The sequence below is a fragment of the Poecile atricapillus genome, chromosome 10 (assembly GCF_030490865.1).
Source record: "Poecile atricapillus isolate bPoeAtr1 chromosome 10, bPoeAtr1.hap1, whole genome shotgun sequence".
In the NCBI taxonomy this organism is placed as follows: domain Eukaryota; kingdom Metazoa; phylum Chordata; class Aves; order Passeriformes; family Paridae; genus Poecile; species Poecile atricapillus.
In genome coordinates this window covers 17,195,430-17,219,988 of record NC_081258.1, presented here as the reverse complement: position 1 = coordinate 17,219,988, position 24,559 = coordinate 17,195,430, and the positions used below count along the sequence as shown (strand labels likewise).

Below are 24,559 nucleotides of genomic sequence, written 5' to 3'. Positions count from 1 at the left end.
CCAAAGCACAATGTGAAGTCTGATTTCATCATCCAACCACTGTACTACTATTTTGCTTCCTAGCCCATGTATAAACTGACATCTAAATCATTCATACATGCACTTCATGCAGCCAATGTCTCAGTCATAATCACAGTTCTCAGTTCAGAAATACACTAAGGGTCATAGGTTTTCTGATGAGTCTATACAGATTTCAAATTAACTTTTCAGAGGTTAGTTGACATCAAGAAAATTACTTTGAAAGTGATGTTTTTGCTGGCCACGCTTTCCTGATGTTATGAAAAAGATAATCTAGCATGTGGCTGCATGTTAAGAAGAAAAATGCTTTTCTGTATTTAAACCTATGTCTTTCTGTTTAAAAACAGATTATGTTACCAAGGCTTTCAGCAACTCAGGAAGATAAGATTCTGTTGAATCTGGGCAATTATAGCACTTTTCAAGTCAATGTTACCTCAGAAAACACATCTGTAGTGATCCACCTGGAATCTGAACATGACATCCCACTAATATTTTACCTGGGGTATGGTTATCACCCAAATGAAACCAACTATGATATGAAAAATCATCTGTTTTATAAGAAAAATTCTGGAGGTAAGACAAGTGGTTAGTGACCCGTGAAGTTGCAGAACGAGCCTTGACCATGAGTTCAGGTGTCTAGCTGGAAAGAAACCTGATGCTTCAAAGTTCCAATCTCTAGAATAAAATGTTCATTAACAGGAGAAAAGATTTGGGATGATTTGATCAATGAGTTGCTAAGAATGATTTCACATCTGTTTCTTTGGTTTATTACATGCAATACAGCTGCATACTTTTGAATTAGGCTTTCTATACATGCATTGAAATGAAAATATTTATGTTCAAGGTGAGACAAACAGCTGGGTTCTCAGCCCAGAACAACTCATTTTTGGAGAGGGAACCTACTATTTCATGGTTTTACAAGATATGGGAATGGATTCAAGAGTCTACAATGGGCTAACCATAAATGCCACTTGCTTTGCATCCCGCTGTGCATTTTGGGATGAGCACCAGGGAGGCTGGAACAGCTATGGATGTCATGTAAGTAGAGCAAAACAAAACAATGTGTCTGTTACACACTTCAAAGCCAGCCCTCATAACCACCATCATGTAGTAAGTGACACCATAAAACAAGATCATTCTAAGATGTTTTACTAAACTCAAGAAGTCTAGTCATGTTGAACTAACCTTTAAACAACATTCCCATTTCTATTTCTTGGAATGAACTTCTATGTAAGAAGAAATTGAACCATTCTGACAATGTGACTGTTACTGGTTAGGTGTTAAAAATAATATTCTTTATTGGAGCCTGAACAATTTGATGCACAGCAGCTCTCTACATTAACCGACCAATCACAGCACTGTCTTTTCATTTGCTTTGTAAGTTATCTAATACTTTGAAGCCAGATGTTTCCTCAGGAATCTTTTCTGGGTTTCAGGTAGGACCAAAAACAAATCCTAGCAGCACGCAGTGCCTCTGCAACCATCTGACCTTCTTTGGGAGCTCCTTCTTTGTCATACCCAATGCCATAGATGTCAGCAAAACAACACAGCTGTTTGGTACATTTGTGGACAATCCTGTGGTGGTGACAACTGTAGGATGCATCTTTCTGATATATGTGCTTGTTGTTATTTGGGCTCGAAGGAAAGACATCCAGGATGATGCCAAAGTAAGTCTCCAGCTAATAAAGTCAATTTATTCAGGCCAATTCCCACCATGCCTATCCTGTTTTAATATGAAGTTTTTAACCAATCCTACTCATTTTCCTGAACCTCTCTGTTCACTGGTAAGTAAAAATTGTTCACAAGATCACAAATTCCTATTCACAGCTTTCAGGAATCTGTACTTACAGGACAGCTAACATGCTGCTCGTGTTGTGTGGCTCTGCAGGTGAAAATCACAGTCCTGGAAGACAATGACCCCTTTGCTCAGTATCGTTACCTTGTGACAGTTTTCACAGGACACCGCCGTGGTGCAGCCACAACCTCCAAGGTATCAGTGGCACTGTGTGGGAGGAGAGTTTATTTCCTTAGGGAGCTGGATGAATAATGGAGCACCTGAGGCTATTAAACAGGACAGCTCAAATGCACTGTCTGAGCCAGAAAGCCCTTAGGTTTGATGAAAGGAGAAATAATCACACATAGGATCGAGATGTGCAAATCTTCATTTTGCCTTTTTATTTTCCAGGTGACCCTCACCCTCTATGGACTGGATGGAGAAAGTGAGCCCCACCATCTAAATGATCCTGATACACCAGTCTTTGAACGTGGAGGAGTGGATGTTTTCCTCCTCTGTACCTTCTTCCCTCTTGGGGAACTGCAGAGTATTAGATTGTGGCATGATAATTCAGGTGACAGTCCATCCTGGTAAGTGGAGGTCTGGAGATGCTGGGAAGTAAAAATCCACAAATAATTTTTTATAATTACAACAGCTTTACTTTTCTAGCACTTGAAAATTATCCTTTCTGCAGTTCTAGAAAGAAAAGAAGTGCTAGATTCTAGTTTTTGCAGCTGAATAGACCAAATCATAGTCTAAACTGCAGGACCAGGAGTGTTTCCTATATCCCATGTCCAATATAGGATGGGATATGTCCTGTGTCTTACTGTTTAGTTACCCTAAGAAGCTGAAGGCCAGAGTTTGTCCTCCACAGTCTTGTTGAGGTCTGTGACTTGTGACTGTGCCCTGTGTGTTTCTTCAACAGGTATGTGAATCGAGTATTAGTCCATGATCTGGCATGGGATCAGAAATGGTACTTCCTCTGTAACTCCTGGCTAGCCATTGATATTGGAGAATGTGTTCTAGATAAAGTATTCCCAGTAGCAACTGAACAGGACATGAAGCAGTTCAGGTACCTCCTATTTCATGGATTTTTTTACTCTTGATAGCAGTCAGTCTGGAAAAACAAGCATGAAAAAAATAGACCAAAGCCCTAGAAAAAAATGAAAACAAGGAAGGTCTTTCCACTGTCCTTAAAGGGCTCTGAACAAGGGAGGAAGGGAGGAGGGTTACACAAATCTAATCATTACTCTACCATATTGAAAATATTGGTGCTAAAGAAGGATAGCCTGACAAACCTACAGAAACCCAAACATCTTCTCTTAGGTGAAATTTTCTTAACAATTTAAAGAGGAGCTATTTACTTTCCCTCTATGCCGTGGCCAAAAGGAAAGGACATAAATAGCTATGACCATTCCATGCAAATTAAGCCATGATATTTGCTAATTTCACCTAGTTATTACTTTTGCTGATAGTGCCTAGAAGCATGAACAGGTTGGGACCTTGAACTAGGGCTTTGTTCTTCCTTCTCCTTTCTACATATGCATTTGATTTCCCTCTTCTCCTTCCCAGCAATCTGTTTTTCATGAAAACCTCCAAGGGTTTCCAGGATGGGCACATCTGGTACTCAGTTTTCAGCCGCTCCCCACGAAGCTCCTTCACGCGAGCCCAGCGAGTGTCCTGTTGCTTCTCACTGCTCCTCTGCACCATGCTGACCAGCATCATGTTCTGGGGTGTGCCAAAGGATCCTGCTGAGCAGAAAATGGATTTGGGTAACAATCCTCACCATTGCTTGGGCAGGCAAATAGAAAGACAGCAGAATCTGGAAGCAAGAATTGAATAAATAGGTTTTTCCACAAGAGAGAGACTTGATGGTTTATTTTGCCTGGGGTTATTTTTCCTTCTCTGCTCTGTTTGACCTTGACAGGTAAGATTGAATTCACATGGCAGGAAGTGATGATTGGCTTTGAGAGCTCCCTCCTCATGTTCCCCATCAACCTGCTCATTGTGCAGATCTTCAGGAACATACGACCTCGGCCAGCCCAGCCGGGCAGAGAGAAGCCGGGAAAGAGTGGCCGAGTGTCCCCAAGCCTGCCTCCCACCCCAGGGGCCACCCAGGCTGCCTCTCTCACTCCAGAGGCTGTGACAAAGGCAAGTCCCAGTGCGTCCTGCACTGCCCTCTGCTGCCGCGCACTACCGGCTTCCCCAGCTCCAAAAATTTCCCTGTTCCAATGCCCTTCAAGCCTGTCTGAAGAGACAAGCCAATTTTCACTGGTGCAAAGCATTCATTTACCTACCTAAATGCAATCCTTCATTAAGGTCTTTCTTTGTACGTCTCAACCCCTGCACAGTTACTGCGTGTGACCAAATCACTGTGTTCAGATGTTAAAGCAAACACTAAACAAGACAGTGAAGATAAAAGGTATCATGGACCACATCTTTCTCAGCTTAGGTCCTCAGGCAGGCACACTGCCCTCTTGAACCCCAAAAGCTGCCTTGCTGAACTCACTGAAATCTGCCTGTCACATCCAGCACTGTAGGATGTGCTATTCTTATCCATTCTGGAGATTTTAGCAGTTGGTGCAGCTCCCAGCCAGTGGTTCTGTCAGATCACATCAGCTTAAGCCACTGCAGCCAGAGTCACTGCTGTGTTGCTGCTGTCTTTCCTAGGACATAAGAAGAATTGCCAACTCACTCTCTAAAGCCCTGAAGACTCCATCTCTCACCTCAGCACCAGACCTTGAAAAATCAATGAATATCAACACACTCCTGTCATTGGTTGAGGACATCATCTGTCAGCAGAACAGAGCTGGGCGAGGGTTTTATGATGAGAGCAAGAAGGATGGCCCCATAATTGTCACGTTGGGTGCTATGGATATCCAAGGTAAATAACACAATGTGAAATGCCTGCTGAAACCCTTGCAATGAAGATGATGATAGATGTGATGATGTGATGATCCGAGCTCTTCTTACATTCTGACTCAAAGGCAACTACAGAATCACAGAATAGCTGAGGATAGAAGGGATCTCTGGATCCCACCACACTGCTCAGAGCAGGGTCAGTGGGAATAGGATTGCCCAAGATAAAATCAGTCAGATGCTGAATGTCCCCAGGGATGAAGACTTAACAATTTCTCTGAGCAACTTACTCCAGAGTCCAATACCTATGTTTTTCCTTATGTTCAGAAATTTCCTGTGTTTTAAGATGTGCCCATTGCCTCTTGTTCTTTCACTGCACCACTGAGCACCCAACTAAATAAAGGCAACTGTGAAATCTCTGTTTCTTGTGCTGTAGAATCAAATGTTTGCTATCAGTCTGGCTCAGGTGCCGGATCAGTATCTACCAGCAAAAAAACTCACAATTATCAGTTGTCTCATAGTCTTTTTGAACTGTCCTTTTTTTTCCTTCTTGGCCTTGTGCTGTTGTTCCTTTCAGTCTGACTCTAAATTAACAAGAATACATGAGCAAAAACAACCTCACTGATTTCATTAAGACTCCCATTTGGCTTTTCCAGGGAGTCTCCCAATCTACTAATTGCACAGGTACACCATGAACAAATTAAAAGTTGATCTGATCAGACCTGTCTATTAAGCTTTTAGGACTGCTGTTTAACTCAGTTGCCTTCTGGAAAAAGTTCCAGACCATTCCAGCAGAAGAGCATTAAGCTCTAGTAATAAAGCTGCTTTTACATGTCTCTTCAAATGTTAGTCTTCATCACATTCATGACCTGTAGCTCCAGTTCTACCACCCTTTGTATTGAACAGTTTTTAAAAACTATTTATTTTCTCAATCAATCAATCAATCTTTACCTGCAGAAAAAACAAGAAGTCCAACTCCAGAGAAGAGAGCTTGTGACCAGCTGAAATACAGTGATTACCATCACTGCTTGTACAAGCAACTCCAGCAGGTAGAGATGGAGCTGGAATTACTGGGGCCCCATAAATTTCAGATGCCTCAGAGTTACACACAAGCTGTTTGTCAGGTCCAGCACATGAAGAACCTCCTGGAGAACCAAATCTGCTCATCAGCATCCATCGCTGAGAGGTAAGCCAGTTCTCATTCTCAGAATAAGTAAATTCAGGTTATAAAATCAAAATTGGACAGGATGACAGAGCCCAAATAATTACTGCTTAACATGTGCTAGGTAACTACTATTACATCTGTAAAATAAGTCTTACTACTATACCACTGCAGGAGCTACAAAGACATTTCCATGTACTGTGAACTGCAAAGGCAATAATGACAGATCATTGCTGTTTGTCATTTTGTCTCCAAAGTGGAAAGTTACAATACAATGCTATGTGATAGTGAAGGGCTGGGATAATCACCCATCTCCAAAGTTACAGAAGTCTCTTAAAATGTATGGATAAAGAAAAAATAATAACCAGACAAAAATAGTTCAGTGAAATATGATAATTAAGTTGGAAGTATTGAGGAAAAATTGCACTAATTACATCACTTGACCATTATGGTGATCACAAGAGATGCATTCAGCAGCTTTAATGCACTCAAGCTTTGTCAATAATTCTACTGGAGATTCAGTTATGCATGAACTGAGGAGTAAATAGGCTCATCATGTTTATTTTGATTTTAGCTGATCTCTGCACACTTCCTCATTTTTTCTCACCGTACTTTTTGGTATCCATATATCCTATATAACTGCATTAATTAAAAGAATATTTTTATTTTATATCATAAGATGTTGCCTATTCCCAGTGAACCTGATGACTGCAATTTTGGTGGTTTATTTTCTCTTCTGGTTGACTTTCAAGGTGGTCCCATACTCCAAACCTGCCCAGTGATGACAAGAAAAGTTCTTCTCCCAGAGGGCTGCCCTGGTGGTTTGTGTTCATTGCTTGGTTCCTTGTGGCAGCCACCAGCGGTGTGTCTGGGTTCTTTACCATGCTTTATGGACTCCATTATGGCAAGGAGAACTCCATCAAGTGGCTCATATCCATGGTCATCTCCTTCTTGGAAAGTCTTTTCATCACACAGCCCTTAAAGGTGAGAGCCTCAGAAATACAACTACTGGCCGAGATGAACTCACCTGCTGCCACTGCAGGAAGAAAACGTAACACGTTCTAAAGAGCTACAGGATTTAACATACACAGTGAGAAGTCTTTGCTCTCAAAACAAGAGCAGGCAGGCGGTTTACTGAGTTACTTTTTGCTGACATTAACTCCATTTATTTCACCCTCCTTGCTTTGTCAAGGTTTAATGAGGTTTCTGACCAGTGAGGATGTGTCACAAAATCAGCTGGACAAACCCCAGCACTGTGCATTGTTTATGGGATTCAGCTGCATGGGTTCAACAAGCCCAGAGTTCAACTGTTTTCCTGCAGTGCCTGGATCCAGAGGGATCCAGGTCAAAGCATAAGGCTTCTTTATATGAAATGGGAATATGGTGATTCTATAGCTGATTCTTTCCAGGTGCTGGGATTTGCTGCTTTTTTTGCTCTGGTTCTGAAAAACGTGGAACATGAGGATGAAGAAAACACAGCTATTGATGGGTCTTTATCTGCACCAGGTAACTGCCTGCAAAGTTAAAAATTATTAAAGAAAGTGCAGAATTCTCCAAGCTTTTGGAGGGCTTTATGAATGAATATGTGACTAAGCTCAACTAGCTTGCAACAAAAGCTGTAACTATTCCACAGCTTAGTGAAAATAAATGACTCTGCAAAACACACCCTTCATGTAGACTGGTAGCTCTTTATCTGACTAAAACCTCTCATAAAGAAATTTCCCACATCCTTTAAGCCCTATATGGAGGTTCTCAGGTTACATACTTTTCCACAGCCACAATTATCTGCATTATTCCCCTAAACTAAACAGTGGCTTGTGCAGTCATAATCATATCTAAATAAAACCTTCACTAGCAGACAGGAATCCTAGGGCACAGCAAAGTTATCTGATCCACAGCTTCGTCCCTGCTCAGCCTCAGGCTATGAATACAGCACCTTCTGAGATGCTCAGCCTAGACAGACACCTGGACCACATCTGGTCCTAAACCAAATACACAGTTTTTGTGAGCTCCTTCCCTCCCCACTGTTTGCCTTACAACTGCTTTAAATCACATCCTCTGTATTCAGGGGGAAAGCATTAGATAGAACCGTTTCCTTAGAAAATCCAAACAAACAGAAAGCAGGACATGGATTATTAAATGACTAATTCCAGGGTTCACTGCTCTCCCTCACAGGTGATTCACACACTCTCTTTGGGGTCCGAAGGGACAGTAGAAGCAATATTTACCGGCCACCTCCTGCTGCTGATGTGGAGAAAATGAAAATCAGCTGCATGAAGGAGCAGAAAGCATTTGCCCTCATCAGAGAAATCCTGGGTATTATCCATATGTAAATTATCTTGTTTTATTCAGTAATACTCATCAGTAATTTTACATCAGCGAAAATATTGTTCTCTTGGGTGACAAAGTTTTGGCACATCTTCAGCTTTCTGTCAGACATTGTGATGTAGAGACAGGCTGTTCCATGGCAGCTGGAGCTGCAGGGAGGTGGGAATATTAGCTGGAGATAAAAGTGTGGCTAAGGCTTCATTTTATGGTAAAGAAACACATCACAAACACGAGAGATTAAAGAAAAGTAGAAAGGATAAAAGGAGGAGGTTAGTAGTTAACGAAGCTGAAATCAAAGAGAAGATGGAGGCCATCTTTCTAAAAGCAGATAGTATCTATAGATAATGATTTATGTCCCTGTCTTATTTCCTCTAAAATCAATGGCAAAAAAAAAATTACCTCAACTTCACTCAGAACAAAGTTAGTCCACTCATTTTATTTGGAGCTTCCATGACTACTTCTATTCAGCCTTCCGACTTATTTTCTTGACTGCTACTCATATTCCAAATGTGAAATGCTTGAACTGCTGCACATTAAAGCAGTTTGGGTGCATTTATTAGCACTGGCCACACAGAGTCTACAAAGCACCTCCTTGGCCTAATGGCTGCTGGCAGCAGCAATCATTCATACAGTCTATTTTGAACAGCATTGTTAAGCCAGAGCTCACATGTGCTGTCTCTCCCTGTTTTCTTTCCAGCCTATCTGGGATTTTTATGGATGCTGTTACTGGTTGCCTATGGGCAGAGAGATCCCAATTCCTACTATTTAAACAAGCATATTAAGGACAGCTTTACGGATGGATTCCACGATGTCTACAGTTACCAGGATTTTTTCACGTGGGCGAACACTACTTTACTCAAAAATCTTTATGGATCATATAAAGGTGCAGAGTCACATTCTTTCCCTTCTGCTTGTCAGATTCTGAAACATTATTTTTAATGCTTATCTCTAACTTGCATATTTGAGTGGAGAAAGGGACTGTGAGTGTATGAGGCTAGCAAGGAATCTTCTAATATGAATACCAGTGGATAACAAACCCCACAGCTTGATCCCAAGTTAAACATCCCCTGATATCTTCCTTATATTTAATATAACCCAAAAGTTATGCATTGCAATGCTAAACTTTTCACATTTTACATTACTTACTCCAGATATTCAGATATATCCTCAGTTTTACACATCTTTCTTTCCATAATTAAAAAAAACCAAAACAACAGAACCAGAATGGCAGACAGGTGGCACCATAAAGCTTTTCCTCAGGAGAGTTGTTCATATCACAACTTGGGTCAATGTGAAGGCAAATTATGCATTATCAGCATGTTTCTGTCTAGCCATATCCAGAAAAATATGACCCATTTTCCAGCTCACATTTAAGGGTAAGTATTGAAATATATTAGCAGAGCTGTTCTTTGGACATGACAGGCCACATGAACACTGCATAAAGCTACTCTTCTATGGGACTCAAGGTGAGTCACTTTTCTCCTGCAGGCCTCACTTTCCTTCTGTACAAAATACAGATGGGGGTGACACAGAACTCTCTTATTGAGAATGTTATTTAAGACCTCAGTTCAAATCAACATGAGGGTTTCATTTTCATGACTATATTGCTTACGGTGTTTCTGAGAAAAGAATATATGGCAAAATATTAATGCATCAGTGAATCATAAATAAAATGAAGAAACATTATTAATTTTGTCATATTGCCAGTGCTTCTCTTTTCCATCTCCTGTTTAGGATTCATTACAGATGGCAATTCCAAGCTGGTGGGTAGTGCTCGAATTCGCCAAGTAAGAGTGAAAGGAGACACCTGCCCTATTTCTCCCAGACTCCAGCACATAGTTGAGGAATGCCATGCTCCATATTCCCTACAAACAGAGGATACATCCATTTATGGGGAGCACTGGAATACCTCAGTCTTTGATAACTCCTCTGACTTGAGCTCAGCATGGCAGTATCAGAGTCAGTCCAAACTGAGAGGACACCCCAGCTGGGGTAAACTTGCCATCTACAGTGGAGGGGGATATGTGATTCACCTGGGAACTGACCCTATAAATGCCTCCAGGTACCACTTTTGTTCTTGTAAATTATCAGTGCATCCTCCCTGTGATACTGTCTCATTCCCGTATGAATTAGATCACTGGCTACAGATTCTTTTGGCAGAATTCTCCAATACCTTTTCAACAACATCTGGCTTGACACATTCACAAGAGCAGTGTTTGTTGAATTTACAGTCTACAATGCCAACGTGAACCTTTTCTGCATTATAAGTCTGATGTTTGAAAGCAATGCTTTAGGTAAGAGCCTTTCCTAAGTTACACATTTCTGAAGACAGCAAGCAGTGTACCTACAGAAAGTAGATTTACACACTAGCAGTGTTTTCCTTGTTCTTTCTTCACTAAGGACAAGTGTATTAATAAATCAAATCACGAGAGAATCAATGCAAATTTTCTAAACCATTTAGGAAAAATGCAGCATCACAGTAATATAGACCATAATGGAATATCTTATGTTTGCTTATGCTGTGATCATCTGCTGATGATGAACACATTATACTGAAACTTGATCTCCAGAATTTACACAACAAGAACAAGAGAAATTCTGTTTCCTAATCACTTCTGCTAATCAATACAATATTAAGACAAAAAGTACAAATAACAGTGTGTCTCTTTTGTTCCAGATGACCTCTAATATATATCTATGTAATCATGTAATACATAATCTGGATACAACAAAGAGACTAGTGAAAGCAGATTCTGATTTAGAGGCCATAGGAAAACATTTGGTCTGAGCAGCAGCCTCTATAGGGTGTGTCCAAGTATTGGATAATGCCCAAACAGAGCTCATTTCAGGTTTGGAATGAGATTCAGCTTTTTAAAAAAAAAATCCAAGTCCTCCTGCTGCATTTCTGCATTTGCAGTCCAATTCAAACTCAGTCCTGCTGGGATTACTATTGTGCTATCACACAAGACTCAAGCAGACAAGCACTACCACTCTAAAAGCCTTGATGCTCTGAAATTCCTGTTTGAGGAAAATTTCAAACACTTACAGAGTTACTCACATAGTCAAGTCTAAATCTTAGTTTGATGGTTGGATTCAGCTTCACAATGATGTAAAAGCAAGTACAGAATTCTCACTGGTGAACAGAGTTGTTTGAATGAAAGCAGAAGGAGCCCTGAGGTGATCCCTGTTTGTTTTTTAGGGGCCTTCTTCACAAGTGCAGAGCTGCAAAGTGTCCGGCTCTACCCCTACACCAACAGCCTCCACATCTTTGTGGTTGCAGCAGAAGTCATTTATTTCCTCTTTATTGTGTACTACATGATAGTACAGGTGAGGCCAAGGGAAAGTTTGGCTGAGAGCATTATCTTGTGCCTGCTGTTGATTTCACTTACAAAAGCTTTAGGACTGTACTTGATTTCAGTAGTGCTGATGTTGCTACAAAATGGAAGACTGAACAGATACAGTTTCAGTATTAAATAATAGGAAGGCAACACTTCATTTGGCTTGGATGTTGTTTTTGAGAAAGACAATGAGAAACTAGTGCAAGATGTAGTTTTATTAATACAGAGCAGTCTGCTTTATTGTGGAAGACATTGCCCTAATGTTCAGAGGTGCATTGTATGATATGGAGTCAAGAGACTGAAACAGTAAAACTCCTCACAGGGAAAGCTGCTGAAGAGTCTGAGATGGAGATACTTCCACAGCAAGTGGAATCTCCTGGAGATGGCCATTATATTGATTAGCTGGAGTGCTCTGTCAGTGTTTGTGAAACGGACAGTCCTTGGGACCCGAGACATCAGCTACTACCAGGAACACAAGGAGGAGTAAGTACAAATGCTATTTAGTGCATCCTTTGTTGTTGCTACTAATACAGAAATAAATATATTTTTCCTCTTCCCAGACAGCACCTTGTCTGTGCTAGATATTGCTATTTTAGATGGCTATATATTCATGAAGACTGTAAGTGTGTCAGGGCCTCGATTTGTGTCAGCAATAGGATTTTCTTCTGATACTGTTCTAATAAAATCCAGCAGACTTGAGTACCAAGTTCCCTTTTTTAGCTTATATTTTTCTGTCTGCATCACCCTCTTTTGAACCAACAAGCCTTTCTGCTATAGGACATCCACCCAGAAAGCACATAACCTGCCTTGTTCATTGTTATGAAAAGCCATTGGTTAGAGGACCAATGGAATAATGGAATATTTAGTACAGAATTGAAAATGATAACATCTTTTAAAAAATGGTCACACAGGAAAGAGACAATAGAATCACAGGATAATGAGCAGAATTGGGCTACATCCTAGACCTCTTCTCCTTAAAAATCTTAGCCATGCACAAGTGAGCTTTTTGTGTGCACACAGTAGGAAGTGCAGGTGGGAACACTCAAGCAGGAGCTCATTAGGTCACCACTGAAACCCCAGCACAGGGTGACTGGCTTTTCCAGCATACCCATTTATGCACTTCAAAGGATTCTGTATGCACGGTATATTATGTATTTTCTTTTTTTTTCCTAACAGCTCCATAAGCTTCAGTGAAACAGCAAGAGCTGATGCCGTTCTTGGCTACCTGATTGCATTCCTGGTGCTTCTCTCCACAGTGAAACTGTGGCATCTGCTGAGGCTTAACCCTAAACTGAACATGATCACATCAACACTAAGGAGGGCATGGGGTGATATCTCTGGATTCATCACTGTTATTGCAATCATGTTCCTCGCCTATTCCATTGCTGTGAGTACCACGGTGCTTTCTCTTGTCTGCAGTTTGCTTCCAGGCACTGTCAGGTTAAATCAACTATTTCTGAGTGCTAAAGCAACATAGCTTTGCCATGTAAAAGGGAATAAAGCTGCCTGTCAAAAGTTTAGCAGCTTGGAGCCCAAGTCTTCAGTATGAGTGAAAGAGAAGTTAAAACATCTACTCTTCTGTCCTTTGCAAACTGAAATTTAGTGAAAAATCAAACACCAAGCTGAAAAATAAGGACTGTCTATGTGTAATAGATATGACAAAGAACAAAGTACAGGAAGAAAGATTTTCTGGATAAAGTTTAAATTGTGGAGCATTCAGAAAGTGCCATTTTCTGTTTGACTAGTTTATAAGTAGGAAATAATTATCTTTTTTAGAAACCTAGTGGCAGGCTGAGCAGATATAAGACATTTTCATATCCATGATAAAAGGTCTTCAAGCTAAACGCATTTTACAGCAAGGACTCTGATCATGACACAAGACATGACTTCTCTCCTCTGCAGGCAAACCTGATATTTGGCTGGAAGCTCTACTCTTACAAAACTCTCTTTGATTCGGCAGAGACCATGGTCAGTCTTCAGCTGGGAATCTTCAACTATGAGGAGGTACCACATCTAATTTTGAGAAGTTTACAGCCATGCAATTGGCACATCAGCTATCAAATATGCTTTGACCCAGCAAATGGAAGAACTTTCAATTAGTGTTAAACATTAATCTAATTTTTCAAGCTCCACAGCTTCCTAAAGCAGCCACATTTTCTGAGCAAGAAAAATACATCAAGTGAAACCTCTTCCATGTCCTATTTTGGCCACGAGGAGGCTCATAATGAACCTTTCATTAAGAAACCTGCTCACATTTCAACTACAGATGTTACTAATTGATTACAAAAAGTTTTGAGCAATTTCCTTAGAAAGCTACAGAGAGAAATGTGAGCAAAGCCCTGTGTTTGTTATGAACACCCCCTCTATTGTCCCAAGAAGGGCAAGACCTTCCACAAAAAAACTTCCTGCTAATTTTTTTTGTTATTCTACATATACCGCTTTTTCAGTAAGATATTTTAAATGTTTCAACACACTTTGAACATTTCTTTGTAGATTAATTCTTGGGCATCTCTAAAGTCCTCCTTGGTGCATGTTTTTAGACCATGGATCAAACAGGATATGGGTGGCTTTGAAGATCAGTAATTTAGCACATTTTCACCTCCACATCCCACTCATGTTAATAATGAAAATATATTCCTATGTTGTAGCTTATATGAAATTTAGCGTTTTGATTTTTCACAACCTTTGTTTTATAAGTGTCTCTGACAGTCTGACTGTGCTTCTTTGTAAAGCATATAGTAAAATAAATTAATTGCTTACAGGGATTTAATCTATTTTGAAAGCTGAAGCATTAGGAAGCTTCAGCTGTTCTGTGGATAAATAGATCTTCACACTTGTCAACTTTCATGTGAAACTGTCATACCGTTACAATAAAACACAAATACTTAAAGCCCTCCAAAGATTGCCCATATTCACACACACACACACACACACATATATATATAAAATATTATGTTGTCTTCATACGATATCATATCAACAAAGGACAATACTAGAGTAGAAAATTAACATAAGTGTATAATACATATATCATAATTGATTACACACAGGGTTTTCAAGGTGACAGACTTCTTACTGGGTCTTAACTGCTTGTATGTATGTATGTAGGTATGGATATATGCTTTTTTGTTTGTTTTTTTTTTTATGTCTTACCGTATACAGGTCTTGGACTACAATCCAATTTTAGGCTCCTTCTTAATTGGATCCTGCATAATTTTTATGACATTTGTGGTACTGAATCTGTTCATTTCGGTGATTCTGGTTGCTTTTAGTGAGGAGCAGAAGCATTACCAGGTTTGTTCATCTAAGCTCTCCTGCTTTTAACATTTTTTTTGGTCAGTACTTAGGTATTCAACCATGGATGAAAACCATGTAAATTCAGTCCAATTCTTAAGAAGGTAACATTTGCTCAGGAAGTACACTTTAGATTTTCCAGATTTACACTGTCCATTCCTGTTCAGACAAGAGTCCCTGATCAGATCTGGTTTGTAGCCTTCTGTTTGCATGCTACATCCATCAAAAAACACTTAGGCTTGTGCTGGGCTATATTGAAATCTGTGCCAAAATTGCTACTGAAGTGCATGGGGCTTTACAGCTCCTTTTAAAACTCTCACTGTGAGTGCCTGACCCATTCAAGCTATTGATAGTGTGATGTGAAATCCATCTTAGCAGTCCAGGACTGTCCAGAATTCCTCTGTGTTTTAAATAAGGTAAAGGAAAATGAAAACAAAGGATACGACTGATGGAAGACAGGATGTATATTTCATTTTTCTCATTTACTTCATCTAGTGTCTCACTGTGTATACCATGAGCTGTTTGGGAGCTGGCAAGTGAACTCCAGGCTCCTGTAGAGAGATTTCCATGGGATTTGACAGCCAAAATCTCTGTAGTGTCCATACTTATCTGGGGCTTCCGTCTTGATAAAAATACTGCCACAATGTTTTGCTTGGCAGTCACTCATGCTCTGCTGAAAGTTGGCTTTGTCGAGAAGAGATTTTGTCTTGCAACTTGCCCTGGCTTCAGCAGAGACTGAGTCCACTTTGGGTGTGCACTTCTGACCAATTTATTTGTTATTATTTCAGGCTTCAGAAGAAGAGGAGATTGTTGATCTAATGGTAATGAAACTCTTCAGTTTCTTTGGGATAAAATGCAAGAAGGAAGAGCAGCAGGCCACCGGTGAACAACTAGAACAACCTGTCAGCGAGTAAATGAAGACCACCTTGAAAAATCACTTTGCTTGTGGGCAAAGTATTTAATTGTTTGCTATCAGCTGCACTGCTTAGAGTTAGGCTAGGTTATAAACTTAGGTTATTACGGCTTCTACTTAAAATGGGTTTACCCAAGGGAATGTTTGGAGCTGTGTCAGGGGAGGTTTGTGTCGGATATTAGGGAAAGGTGTTCGGGCACTGACCAGGCTCCCCAGGGAATGGGCACGGCCCCAAACCTAAGAGAGCTCATGAAGCATTCGGACAATGCTCTCAGGCACATGTGGGATTGCTGGGGTGTCTCTGCAGGGCCAGGAGTTGGACTTCGATCTTTGTGGGTCCCTTCCAACTCAGCCTGTTCTGTGATTCTGAGAAAACGGCGCCGTGTTCACCCCCAAAGCGCTGCCGCCGTGTTATTCTGGAGTAATAGCTAAGAAACAGGGGTAACCCTAAGGCGAAACGTCCCACGTGCACTTTCTGTAGACTTGGCGCCTGTATTTATTTAATAAACAGCGACCGTCTGTTGCACAGTTTGGCTAAATCCTCTCCCTCTCCGCCGCGGCGGCGCACGGAACATGGCGGCTCCCTCAGGCCGCCCCACGCCCGGGGCTGGCGGGGAACCGAGCCGGGCCTCGGACGCTCCTCACGGCCCGCGGCTCCCCTCAACCTCCGCCGGCTCCGCCCCGCCGCCATCGCCACCTCCCGCCGGCACCTCCCCCGCCCGCCCCCGGCAAAGATGGCGTGGCGAGCGCTGCGGCGGGTCGGGCCGGTGCTGGCGCCGCGCTGCCCGCGCCTCCCGCTGCCCCCGCGGGGGCCCGCGGCCCGCAGGCTGGGCACCAGCTCGCTGCTGCTGTCCGGTGAGTGGCGGCCCGAGGGAGGGAAGTAGGCGGCGGGCGGGCGGGACAGCGGCCCGGTGCTGCGGGGAGCCGGTGGTGCCTGTACCCGTGCCCGGGAGGGTGGGCAGGGTGGGCTGCGGGGGCTCGTCCCGGCCCAGCCCACGGGGGAGCCCCCGTCAGCCGGGACTGGGTGCGCGGAGCGGCCGGAGCGTGGGTCCCGTTGGTTGCCCCGGGCGGCAGCCTCCCTCTGTCCCTCTGTCCCTCTGTCCCTCTGTCCCTCTGTCCGTCCGTCACTCCCTCCCTCCTCCCTGCCTCCCGCCGTGCCGTGTCCCGGCGGCCCCTCGGAGCGCGATGCTGCAGCCGCCCGGAGCCCCCGGTGCCGGCGGGGCTCGGGGAACCTCGCAAGATGGCTGAACCCCCTCACCTGCCCCCGGACGCTCTGGCACTCCCGACCCCGCTCCCACAGGAGCAGCTTCGCCTCCGTTACTTGGCCAGAAACCTTTAACCTCATCTCCACGCTGCAGCTTTGAGCAAAGCGGCTCAGTCTCCTTCTGGTCCCAGAAAGGGGCTTCGCGGAGTGGGCCGGGCGGGGAGCACACTCTCTTGCTCAAAATAGCGGATCGCTTTTCCCGGGATTGCCAAACAATGATGTTGGCTCCGAGGAGCATCGGCAGCACAAGAAAGGGGCAGGGGTGGGTGTCTGGCGGAGGCAGAGCCGCAGCAGGGACTGGCGTGGGCAGCCAGAGAGATCCAGCCAGGCTTGCAGGGCCTTGAGCCCTCTGGGCTGCACAAGTTTGGCTCTGGCTCCTGGGCAGCCACAGCTGCACCAGCGGCACGGGATGGGCTCCTGCATCAGTGCTTGCTGAGAGTTTGCCTTTGGTGTAGTTAATTCTGAAAGCATCTACTGCTGTCAAAGCTCTCTTTGAATGGAAGTTACCCATGAAAGTCTGAAAAGCAGAATCTGTGATACTCTAGCAAACAGAAATGTTTAAAAAGTAGGCGAGGAGGAGAATATGCTGTAAAAGTAATGACTGCCACTAAGAGCTCATCTGTTTCTTTCCAGACAATCTTAAACCTACCTGTTTAATTGCCTTCTGCTGCAAGTGAAAGAAATAATACTTATTGTTTGTTACTTGCAAACTGAGTCAAGATCTAAGCTTTTTTTTTCACTATTGTGGTCAATGTATTCATTGTTTTTCTATACACATCACTTGAAGGAAACAGTGCCTTTGAGGCAGAGAGGAAAAGTTGTGCATACTTCTTTGTGGAGGTGTGAGTTCACTGTTCAGGTATATATGAAATATTTAATAGCAGCAGGTTACACTAAATGAAGGGCTGAGTTCAGAATGTGCTAGTTAAGCTGAAACCAAAGTCCTGTTGGAATGAATGAAACTAGAGTAAATTCAGCTGCTCTTCTGTAAAGGAACTGCAGAGAGAGATTTGGTATGCATTGACATTTCATATTCATTTAGGCTGATTTATTTAATGGATTGACCACATAAGCTCAAAGTTCAAATTTTGAGATTACTTATTAACTGTTTTTAATTTGACCTTTACTTTATTCTTTATTTGCAGTGTTTTTGTTGCATGCTCAGATTTGTTTTTTTGTTTTGTTTGTCCTGCAAGAAAGTTACATGCTTTTCCAGCTGTTCAGGACATTTCACTGCTGTATTCCAAACTCTTGTGAAAATCTTCTGGGTTTTTATTATCCTTGCTTTATAAACAGATTCTATGCAATATTATCATCCTAAATAAAAATGTACTGGTTGGCTTCTTTGTGTCATGTGTAACATCACTAATGTTCAGCTTGGGTTTAAGATCTGTCAATTGTAATTCTCCGTTCTTACGGTTCATTACTCATTTCCAATTGAATTCCCATGGGTCTGACATCTTGGCCTGAAATGATTTGAGACATGTAAGACTGTTCATTAGAGTGTGTAATGAGATTTTTTGTAGTTATAAGTAGTGCTAGATGAAATTCTGTAGATTTTTGACTGATAATTCATGGGAGAATACTTCATATTTACAGTTTACTCATGTTTGTTTGTGTATTACATTTGCAAACCCACATATTGTTTTACTGAGCTCTATAAAACTTGGGCCTGATTCTAAGAAAAACTATTTTATCTGAGACTTGCTACTCTTGAACTTTTCAGACACAAGAGGATCACTGCAACTGAAGAAGCTTAAAGTATTGACTGTCTGGAAAGATTTTAGCAGGTCTACAGTGAGAGCATCTGTTTTCCTTTGTGTACAATTTTAGAAAATATATAAGGATTTGCAGAAGTGTAGTTTCTCTGGTGTTTGCCGTAGTGTCCAGCCCAGAGGATGAGCTTGAGAGAATTTTGAACTCAAAAGGAAGGTGCAGTTGTACTGCTCTGGCACTAATGACTCAGGGAGCTGTTTCAGAAGTTACCTTTTCCAGCTTCTGCAACATCCCTTGCCTGACTGGAGCTGCAAAAATAAATTGATTAAAATTTTCATAAAAAGTAGGAAAGCATGTGGAAGGAAATTATGTAGAAGTGAGAGAACAGACGTGGCAGGCTGAAAATTCTCAGAGTAAGAAAAGTTCTGGGAAAAATGTTAGCGAGAAAAATGTTGCCTGTTTCAGTTACTTTTTTTGAAGCTTCTCCACATGACTTTATAAAAACAATTGACATTAATATAGCTGTCTTGAATCTTCCAGATCTAAAATGTAAAGAGAATTGTAACCTTGCTGTGAAGACTTAACAAGGTTTAAACAGACCTATTTTAAAGTGATACAGAATAACGACTGTGTTCTTCTCACAGTAACAATGTTAACAGGGAGCAAATTCTATTAAGTAGCAGTTGCCTGTATGAGTTGCTTTATTAATTTGTCCTATATTAATTTGCGTTAATACTACATAGAAGTGTGCCAGCTTTGCACTTTAAATGAGATGCTGTAATGCTCACAGTGTTTCTAGAGTCACTAACACTGGCCTTCCCAGCCATAATAAAGTAGTTATCAGAAATAAACACTAAATATATTTGAGAAGCCACTGTGCTATCATAGAAATGTTTAACTCTGAGTAAAATTCACATCTAAGCTTTAGATTTGTACTTCTGTTTGAAGTGGAGCTGCTTCTTTTGCTCCTGTACTTTATCAGTCTCCAGATGGTTGCACAGGAACCGATAATACTCTGAGCAGGACACCCAGTGAGCCTCTGCCCTGTCACTGAGCATGTTCTGTGCTTCTGTAAATTGCATGTGCTGGTTAAAATATTTTCCAAGAAAAATGAACAAACTCGGTGAAAAGCCCCACAGTTTAAGCCTGTAAATGTGTTACTGTGTTTAAGTGAGCAACATGTCACTTCTTTCTGAAATGTCAAGTTTGTTTCCTTTTAGCCCGCAAATTCACAGACAAGCACGAATGGATATCTGTGGAAAATGGCATTGGAACAGTAGGAATCAGCAATTTTGCGCAGGTATTGATCCTCCCCCCTTTCCCAGCTCTGCAATATTTGTTTATGCCTATCTGCTCTGTCCTTGCTCTTTGGACATTTACAGTTTTTTTATTGTTTTAATTGCATATGCGATGCACTGAGCATGATTTTTTGGACCTGGGTCTACCACATTATTTGTGATATTTGTGCCACCTCAGCATTCTGATAAGGTCTTAATAGCTTCAGGCTGAGCCTGTGGAGAGCTGAACTCTGTGAGAAACTTCAGTGTTGAGGTCTAAGCCTGAGCAATTCATGGCTGTGTGAAGAGGACATCATGTACGTTTTTAGGTCAAATTTCCTTTGAACACAAATATGGTGAAATCCCTCTGGCTAAAGAACAGTTGTGAACAGATGTGCAGCATAGCATATATTTCTTACTCTAGGACAGGAATTCCTTTGGACTTTTTGTTCTCATGCAGGTGCTTGATTTGGAATAGTCACAGGCAAATTCTGGGCTGTATAAAAATAATGGGACAAATTAGCAATAAATGGAATTAATGTTTCTCAGGACAAGCAGCATTTCTTTTCATCTCAGGTTTCTGTCAATAACTCTAATATTTTCCGGTCCTTTGTGAGATAGAGTACAAGTGTCAGGGAAGAGTTAAGCCAATTCTTATGGTGATAAGGGTCCCCAATTAAGTCAGTAAGGACAAACTGTGTCCTAACAGCCCTCTGTAGCTGATGCTAAGAAGATCAGCAGGTGTTATTCTTTATTCTGCCAGAAGAAATCTGCATATAAACTGAGGCTGAGGGTTATTAGCACTGTAATATAGAAACAATAATTTGGTATTTGGGGCGTGATAACACAAGAGTTTATTCTTAAGTGTTTGCTAAGAAAAAGTGAAAAATATGCAATCCGTAAAGAATGAGAACAGTATTTAGAGACAGAGGATTTTTATATGCAGACTCTAGTGTTACTGTATCAGGTCTCTCCTGTGTGTAGTTTTGTTAGTGTATGCTCTGATGCTTTTGTTTTTCTTTTAAGGAAGCATTAGGAGACGTTGTTTACTGTAGTCTTCCAGAAGTTGGGACAAAATTGAGTAAACACGGTAAGTTTCAGTTCTAGCGGCTCTTCAAGTGATTATTCTACTCATCCCATTCTTCCTTTGCAAAGATAGATTTTCTGAAATAATATTTATTGTTATTAATACCATTATAAAGCTTCTGGATGCAAAATAAATTCAGGTATTTCTACAAGAGACAGCTTTAATTTTAAATTCTCATTGTCAGACTGCTTAGCAGCAGAAAATACTTGCTTTTTAAACTGTGAAGAAATTTATTCAAAAATAAAGTATTAGAAATCTTTTTTGTAATAATTTTGTCTATACTGTTTTTAAAGTATTTATGCTTTGATTTGGACTTGCAAATGTTTATTTATAATTCTTCAGTTATGTACTTTATGAGTTGCATAGGTAAAACTTCTAAGTGATATCAAGCTCTAATTTTTCTGTTAATATAGAGAATCAGTAATTTTGGGGTATTAAATGTAATCAGAGTTTTTGCTCATTAGTGATGTACAAATTATTACATTCTTCATCATTCAATTATGCAACTTTTCCTGTTAAAGAAAGTGAACTTTAACAGGTAGAAATGAAAAGTCTTCCCCTGTATTAACATGTAGAGCTGTCTTGGTAGTATACGAAGAAAAGATTGTCATTATCTTCTGACAATTTTTAAAAAAGGAATGGGGTTTTTGAGGTAAAGCAGAAGGCCTTTCTTCTGCCATCCTTCCTGTGGAATAGATCTCTATCAAACTGCTTTGGCCAAATCTATTATACTGAATGCTGACTACTAGACAAAAGGTCTCTCTGTGTAAGATTTTAATTAACCAATTTGTAGTTTTGCTTTATTTGAAGGAATTTAATGTCCATTTAAGTTCTTCTCTTTTCTACCCATTCTGGCCTCAGTTTAAGTCCAAGCTTTCCCAGAACAAGTTGTTCTCAGATCCCTTGTGCTGGTGCCTATCTGCTCTTCTGACAGCTCCCTGTTCCTTCAGCCTCTGTCTTGTTTGCTTGTGGCTGAGAGCTGCTGTGGATTAGCATTGCTCCAGGAACCATTTCCATAACTCCCTACAAAACAGGAAAAAGGGAAGAGCTGCTGGGTGCTTCCAGTGTGGTGCCTCTGAATACTAATGTGTGTTTTCCAGTGAGTGCAAATATAACACTTGATAGTGTTCCTGGAGGAAAAATGGGATTGCTGAAATTGTGGCTGTGTTGATTTTGTAATCAAATTACAAATAAAAAGGTTTAAATTGTAGATAAAAGGCATATTTAAGTCTCTTGCAGCAAGAGCTGGGTGTTTTTCTTCTAAGTCAGTATCATCTGTGCTGTGGGGCTTTCGTCAAAGGATTAGCCAAATGTAAGGAATTCCTGTCCCTTCTGTAGTAGCCAGCTAGCACAAATTCCCCAGAATTCAAGAGCATAAACGTCAAATTTAAAACTGCTGATCGTTGTCATAAAATGGGTGACTTCAATCTATTTTCTTGCTCAAGATCAAGATTTCTTCACTGGTTGGGTCATCACTAGAATGTCTGACTGAACAAATGGAAGTGCTTTTTGTTTTCCCCTTAGAAACATTCAATCATATTCTGTGTTTCAGATGAGTTTGGGGCTTTGGAAAGTGTGAAAGCTGCTAGTGAACTCTACTCCCCTCTCTCAGGAGAAGTGACTGAGATTAATGCTGCCCTTGCAGATAATCCAGGGCTTGTCAATAAATCCTGTTATCAAGATGGTAAGAAGTCACTTTTATCTTCCAATAATGAATACTATGTGGATCCTTGCTACTACAAATGGTTCTGCAGTTCCTGTTCTTCCAGTTTAATGGTGTGGAGACTTAAATGGAATATACTGAATATAGTTCAAGCCCAGTAAAATTTAACATAAAAACATTATCACAGTGTCATCTTTGAACAGCTGTTTTACAACATCTTATTTTCAGATATACACTTGGCTGAAATTAAATCTATTTGCCTTGACTGCATTTCTGGGTTTTGGATCTTGTAACACTTCATGATACTGAGAGAGGTCAGGCTCCTTTATTCTTTTCAGACAGCATCTCCCTATGCCAGTGTCACAGCCAGCACTAAGTTACACAACTGCTCTGACTCAAAAAGCTCTTTCTTAAGAGGAGTTGGTTGGTTGTTCATTTCTTAAAATACTGAAATCTTGTTTTGCCTGCACAAAAAGCTGGCTGATTCTCCAGTGATACAAGGCTAGTTGTTCCTGCTGGAAGTGCTTTCCTGAGGCAGTAACATGAATGAATTGTTCTTGTAGGATATTACCAATTCTTTTTAATTTCCTAACTACAGGTTGGCTTATCAAGATGACTGTGGCAAACCCTGCTGAACTTGATGAACTGATGACTGAAGATGCCTATGAGAAATACATAAAATCCATTGAGGACTGAGCTGGAATAATGAAATAAATTCATATAAAATATCTCAGTGTAGTTTGTCATCAATTAAGGAAATACTGAATATCCAGTTTTGGCAACTTGAAAAATACCACTTAAGATTACATATACAAGACTATAAATAATTGCAGTGACAAATGTTTCACATCTGTGTACCTGTGAGGGTTTTTTATTCTGTTGTCCGATTCATGTAACTGCAGATGTTATATATAATATTTTGGGAAACAAAATTCACTTGCTAAAATATATAGTTCCATAGATTCATTTGACTTCAAATTCAGTAATAACATCCTTGATATGACAATTTTGTTGTGGGCACATAACTGTTCTCATAACCTGGACTAGTTTTTCCTGGAATACTTTTCTATTGCTCCCAAATAATTGAAAAGCAGTGTCTTCCTAACCTACTCATGTTCTTCTTTCTTAGGGTTGCAAAGATGATACCAAAAAAAGGAGAAGCCATATCAACTACCTCTCTGTGTGATTTTTATTTCTTTACAGAACTTATTAATCCTTTGCTTTCCTTCCCTTTTTTAAAATTGTGTAATCAGATAGTCCTGCCTGTGAGGCAGGAGGGATGGGGGCCCTGCCTTCCCCTTTCTGTGCTTTCTTAGTGTGCAAAGCTCCTGCAGTGATTGTTTTTCAAGGTTCTACAGTGGATTATTTAGGCTGTATTTTTGTCTAATAAACACTACCTAAGTCACAAGTAATTAAGGAATTAATTTTACATATTTTGCCTGGCAATTATGGTGATTTCAGCAGAGCAGATACTTGTGGAAATGGTGTGATCAGCAATAGTTTGACATATCACATATCCATGTGTGTCTGTATTTAAGATCAGGTAGCCAACTGCTCTCGTGACATCACGGGACTGACCCCAAAACTTCCCCTTTGCAAACCAGCGAACTAAAGCAGCTGATTCCATTAGACTTAATATTTAATCAATCCACAACTGTGAATTCAAAGTTGATGTGACATGTAATGGTAAGATGGGGTTATACACACCTGCACTTTAGGAAAACACAGTAGTACAGCAGAGTTTTGATCTAAAACTTTTTTCCACAATTTTAAAATGGTTATTAGTAGCTAAGCACAAAATGGGAACAAACCCCAACAATTTAAGTTGATCTAAGAGGAAGCAGGGGAATGCTTATTTCATGTAAG

General features: G+C 40.9%; 2 protein-coding genes across 2 annotated transcripts in view; both read left to right on the top strand.

Annotated features, from left to right (window-relative positions):
* Positions 1-15,687, top strand: part of LOC131582780 (polycystin-1-like protein 2) — a 35,569-nt gene extending 19,882 nt beyond the window's left edge. Inside the window, exons 22-42 of the mRNA XM_058846251.1 lie at positions 366-591; positions 1,345-1,685; positions 1,907-2,008; positions 2,204-2,382; positions 2,718-2,864; positions 3,365-3,564; positions 3,720-3,943; positions 4,463-4,676; positions 5,609-5,837; positions 6,566-6,797; positions 7,223-7,334; positions 7,989-8,129; positions 8,839-9,024; positions 9,876-10,203; positions 10,302-10,435; positions 11,341-11,468; positions 11,802-11,962; positions 12,656-12,866; positions 13,382-13,483; positions 14,642-14,773; positions 15,562-15,687. Of these exons, the coding sequence (XP_058702234.1) occupies positions 366-591; positions 1,345-1,685; positions 1,907-2,008; positions 2,204-2,382; positions 2,718-2,864; positions 3,365-3,564; positions 3,720-3,943; positions 4,463-4,676; positions 5,609-5,837; positions 6,566-6,797; positions 7,223-7,334; positions 7,989-8,129; positions 8,839-9,024; positions 9,876-10,203; positions 10,302-10,435; positions 11,341-11,468; positions 11,802-11,962; positions 12,656-12,866; positions 13,382-13,483; positions 14,642-14,773; positions 15,562-15,687 (3,855 nt within the window). The remainder of the gene's footprint in view (positions 1-365; positions 592-1,344; positions 1,686-1,906; positions 2,009-2,203; positions 2,383-2,717; positions 2,865-3,364; positions 3,565-3,719; positions 3,944-4,462; positions 4,677-5,608; positions 5,838-6,565; positions 6,798-7,222; positions 7,335-7,988; positions 8,130-8,838; positions 9,025-9,875; positions 10,204-10,301; positions 10,436-11,340; positions 11,469-11,801; positions 11,963-12,655; positions 12,867-13,381; positions 13,484-14,641; positions 14,774-15,561) is intronic.
* A 693-nt stretch (positions 15,688-16,380) lies between these two features.
* On the top strand, positions 16,381-23,421 carry GCSH (glycine cleavage system protein H). The gene is made up of 5 exons (XM_058846109.1): positions 16,381-16,541; positions 19,887-19,966; positions 20,970-21,033; positions 22,583-22,714; positions 23,292-23,421. Exons 1-5 carry the CDS (start codon positions 16,421-16,423, stop codon positions 23,387-23,389), a joined length of 495 nt encoding a protein of 164 aa, XP_058702092.1. The 5' UTR covers positions 16,381-16,420; the 3' UTR covers positions 23,390-23,421.
* Positions 23,422-24,559: the final 1,138 nt, after the last annotated feature.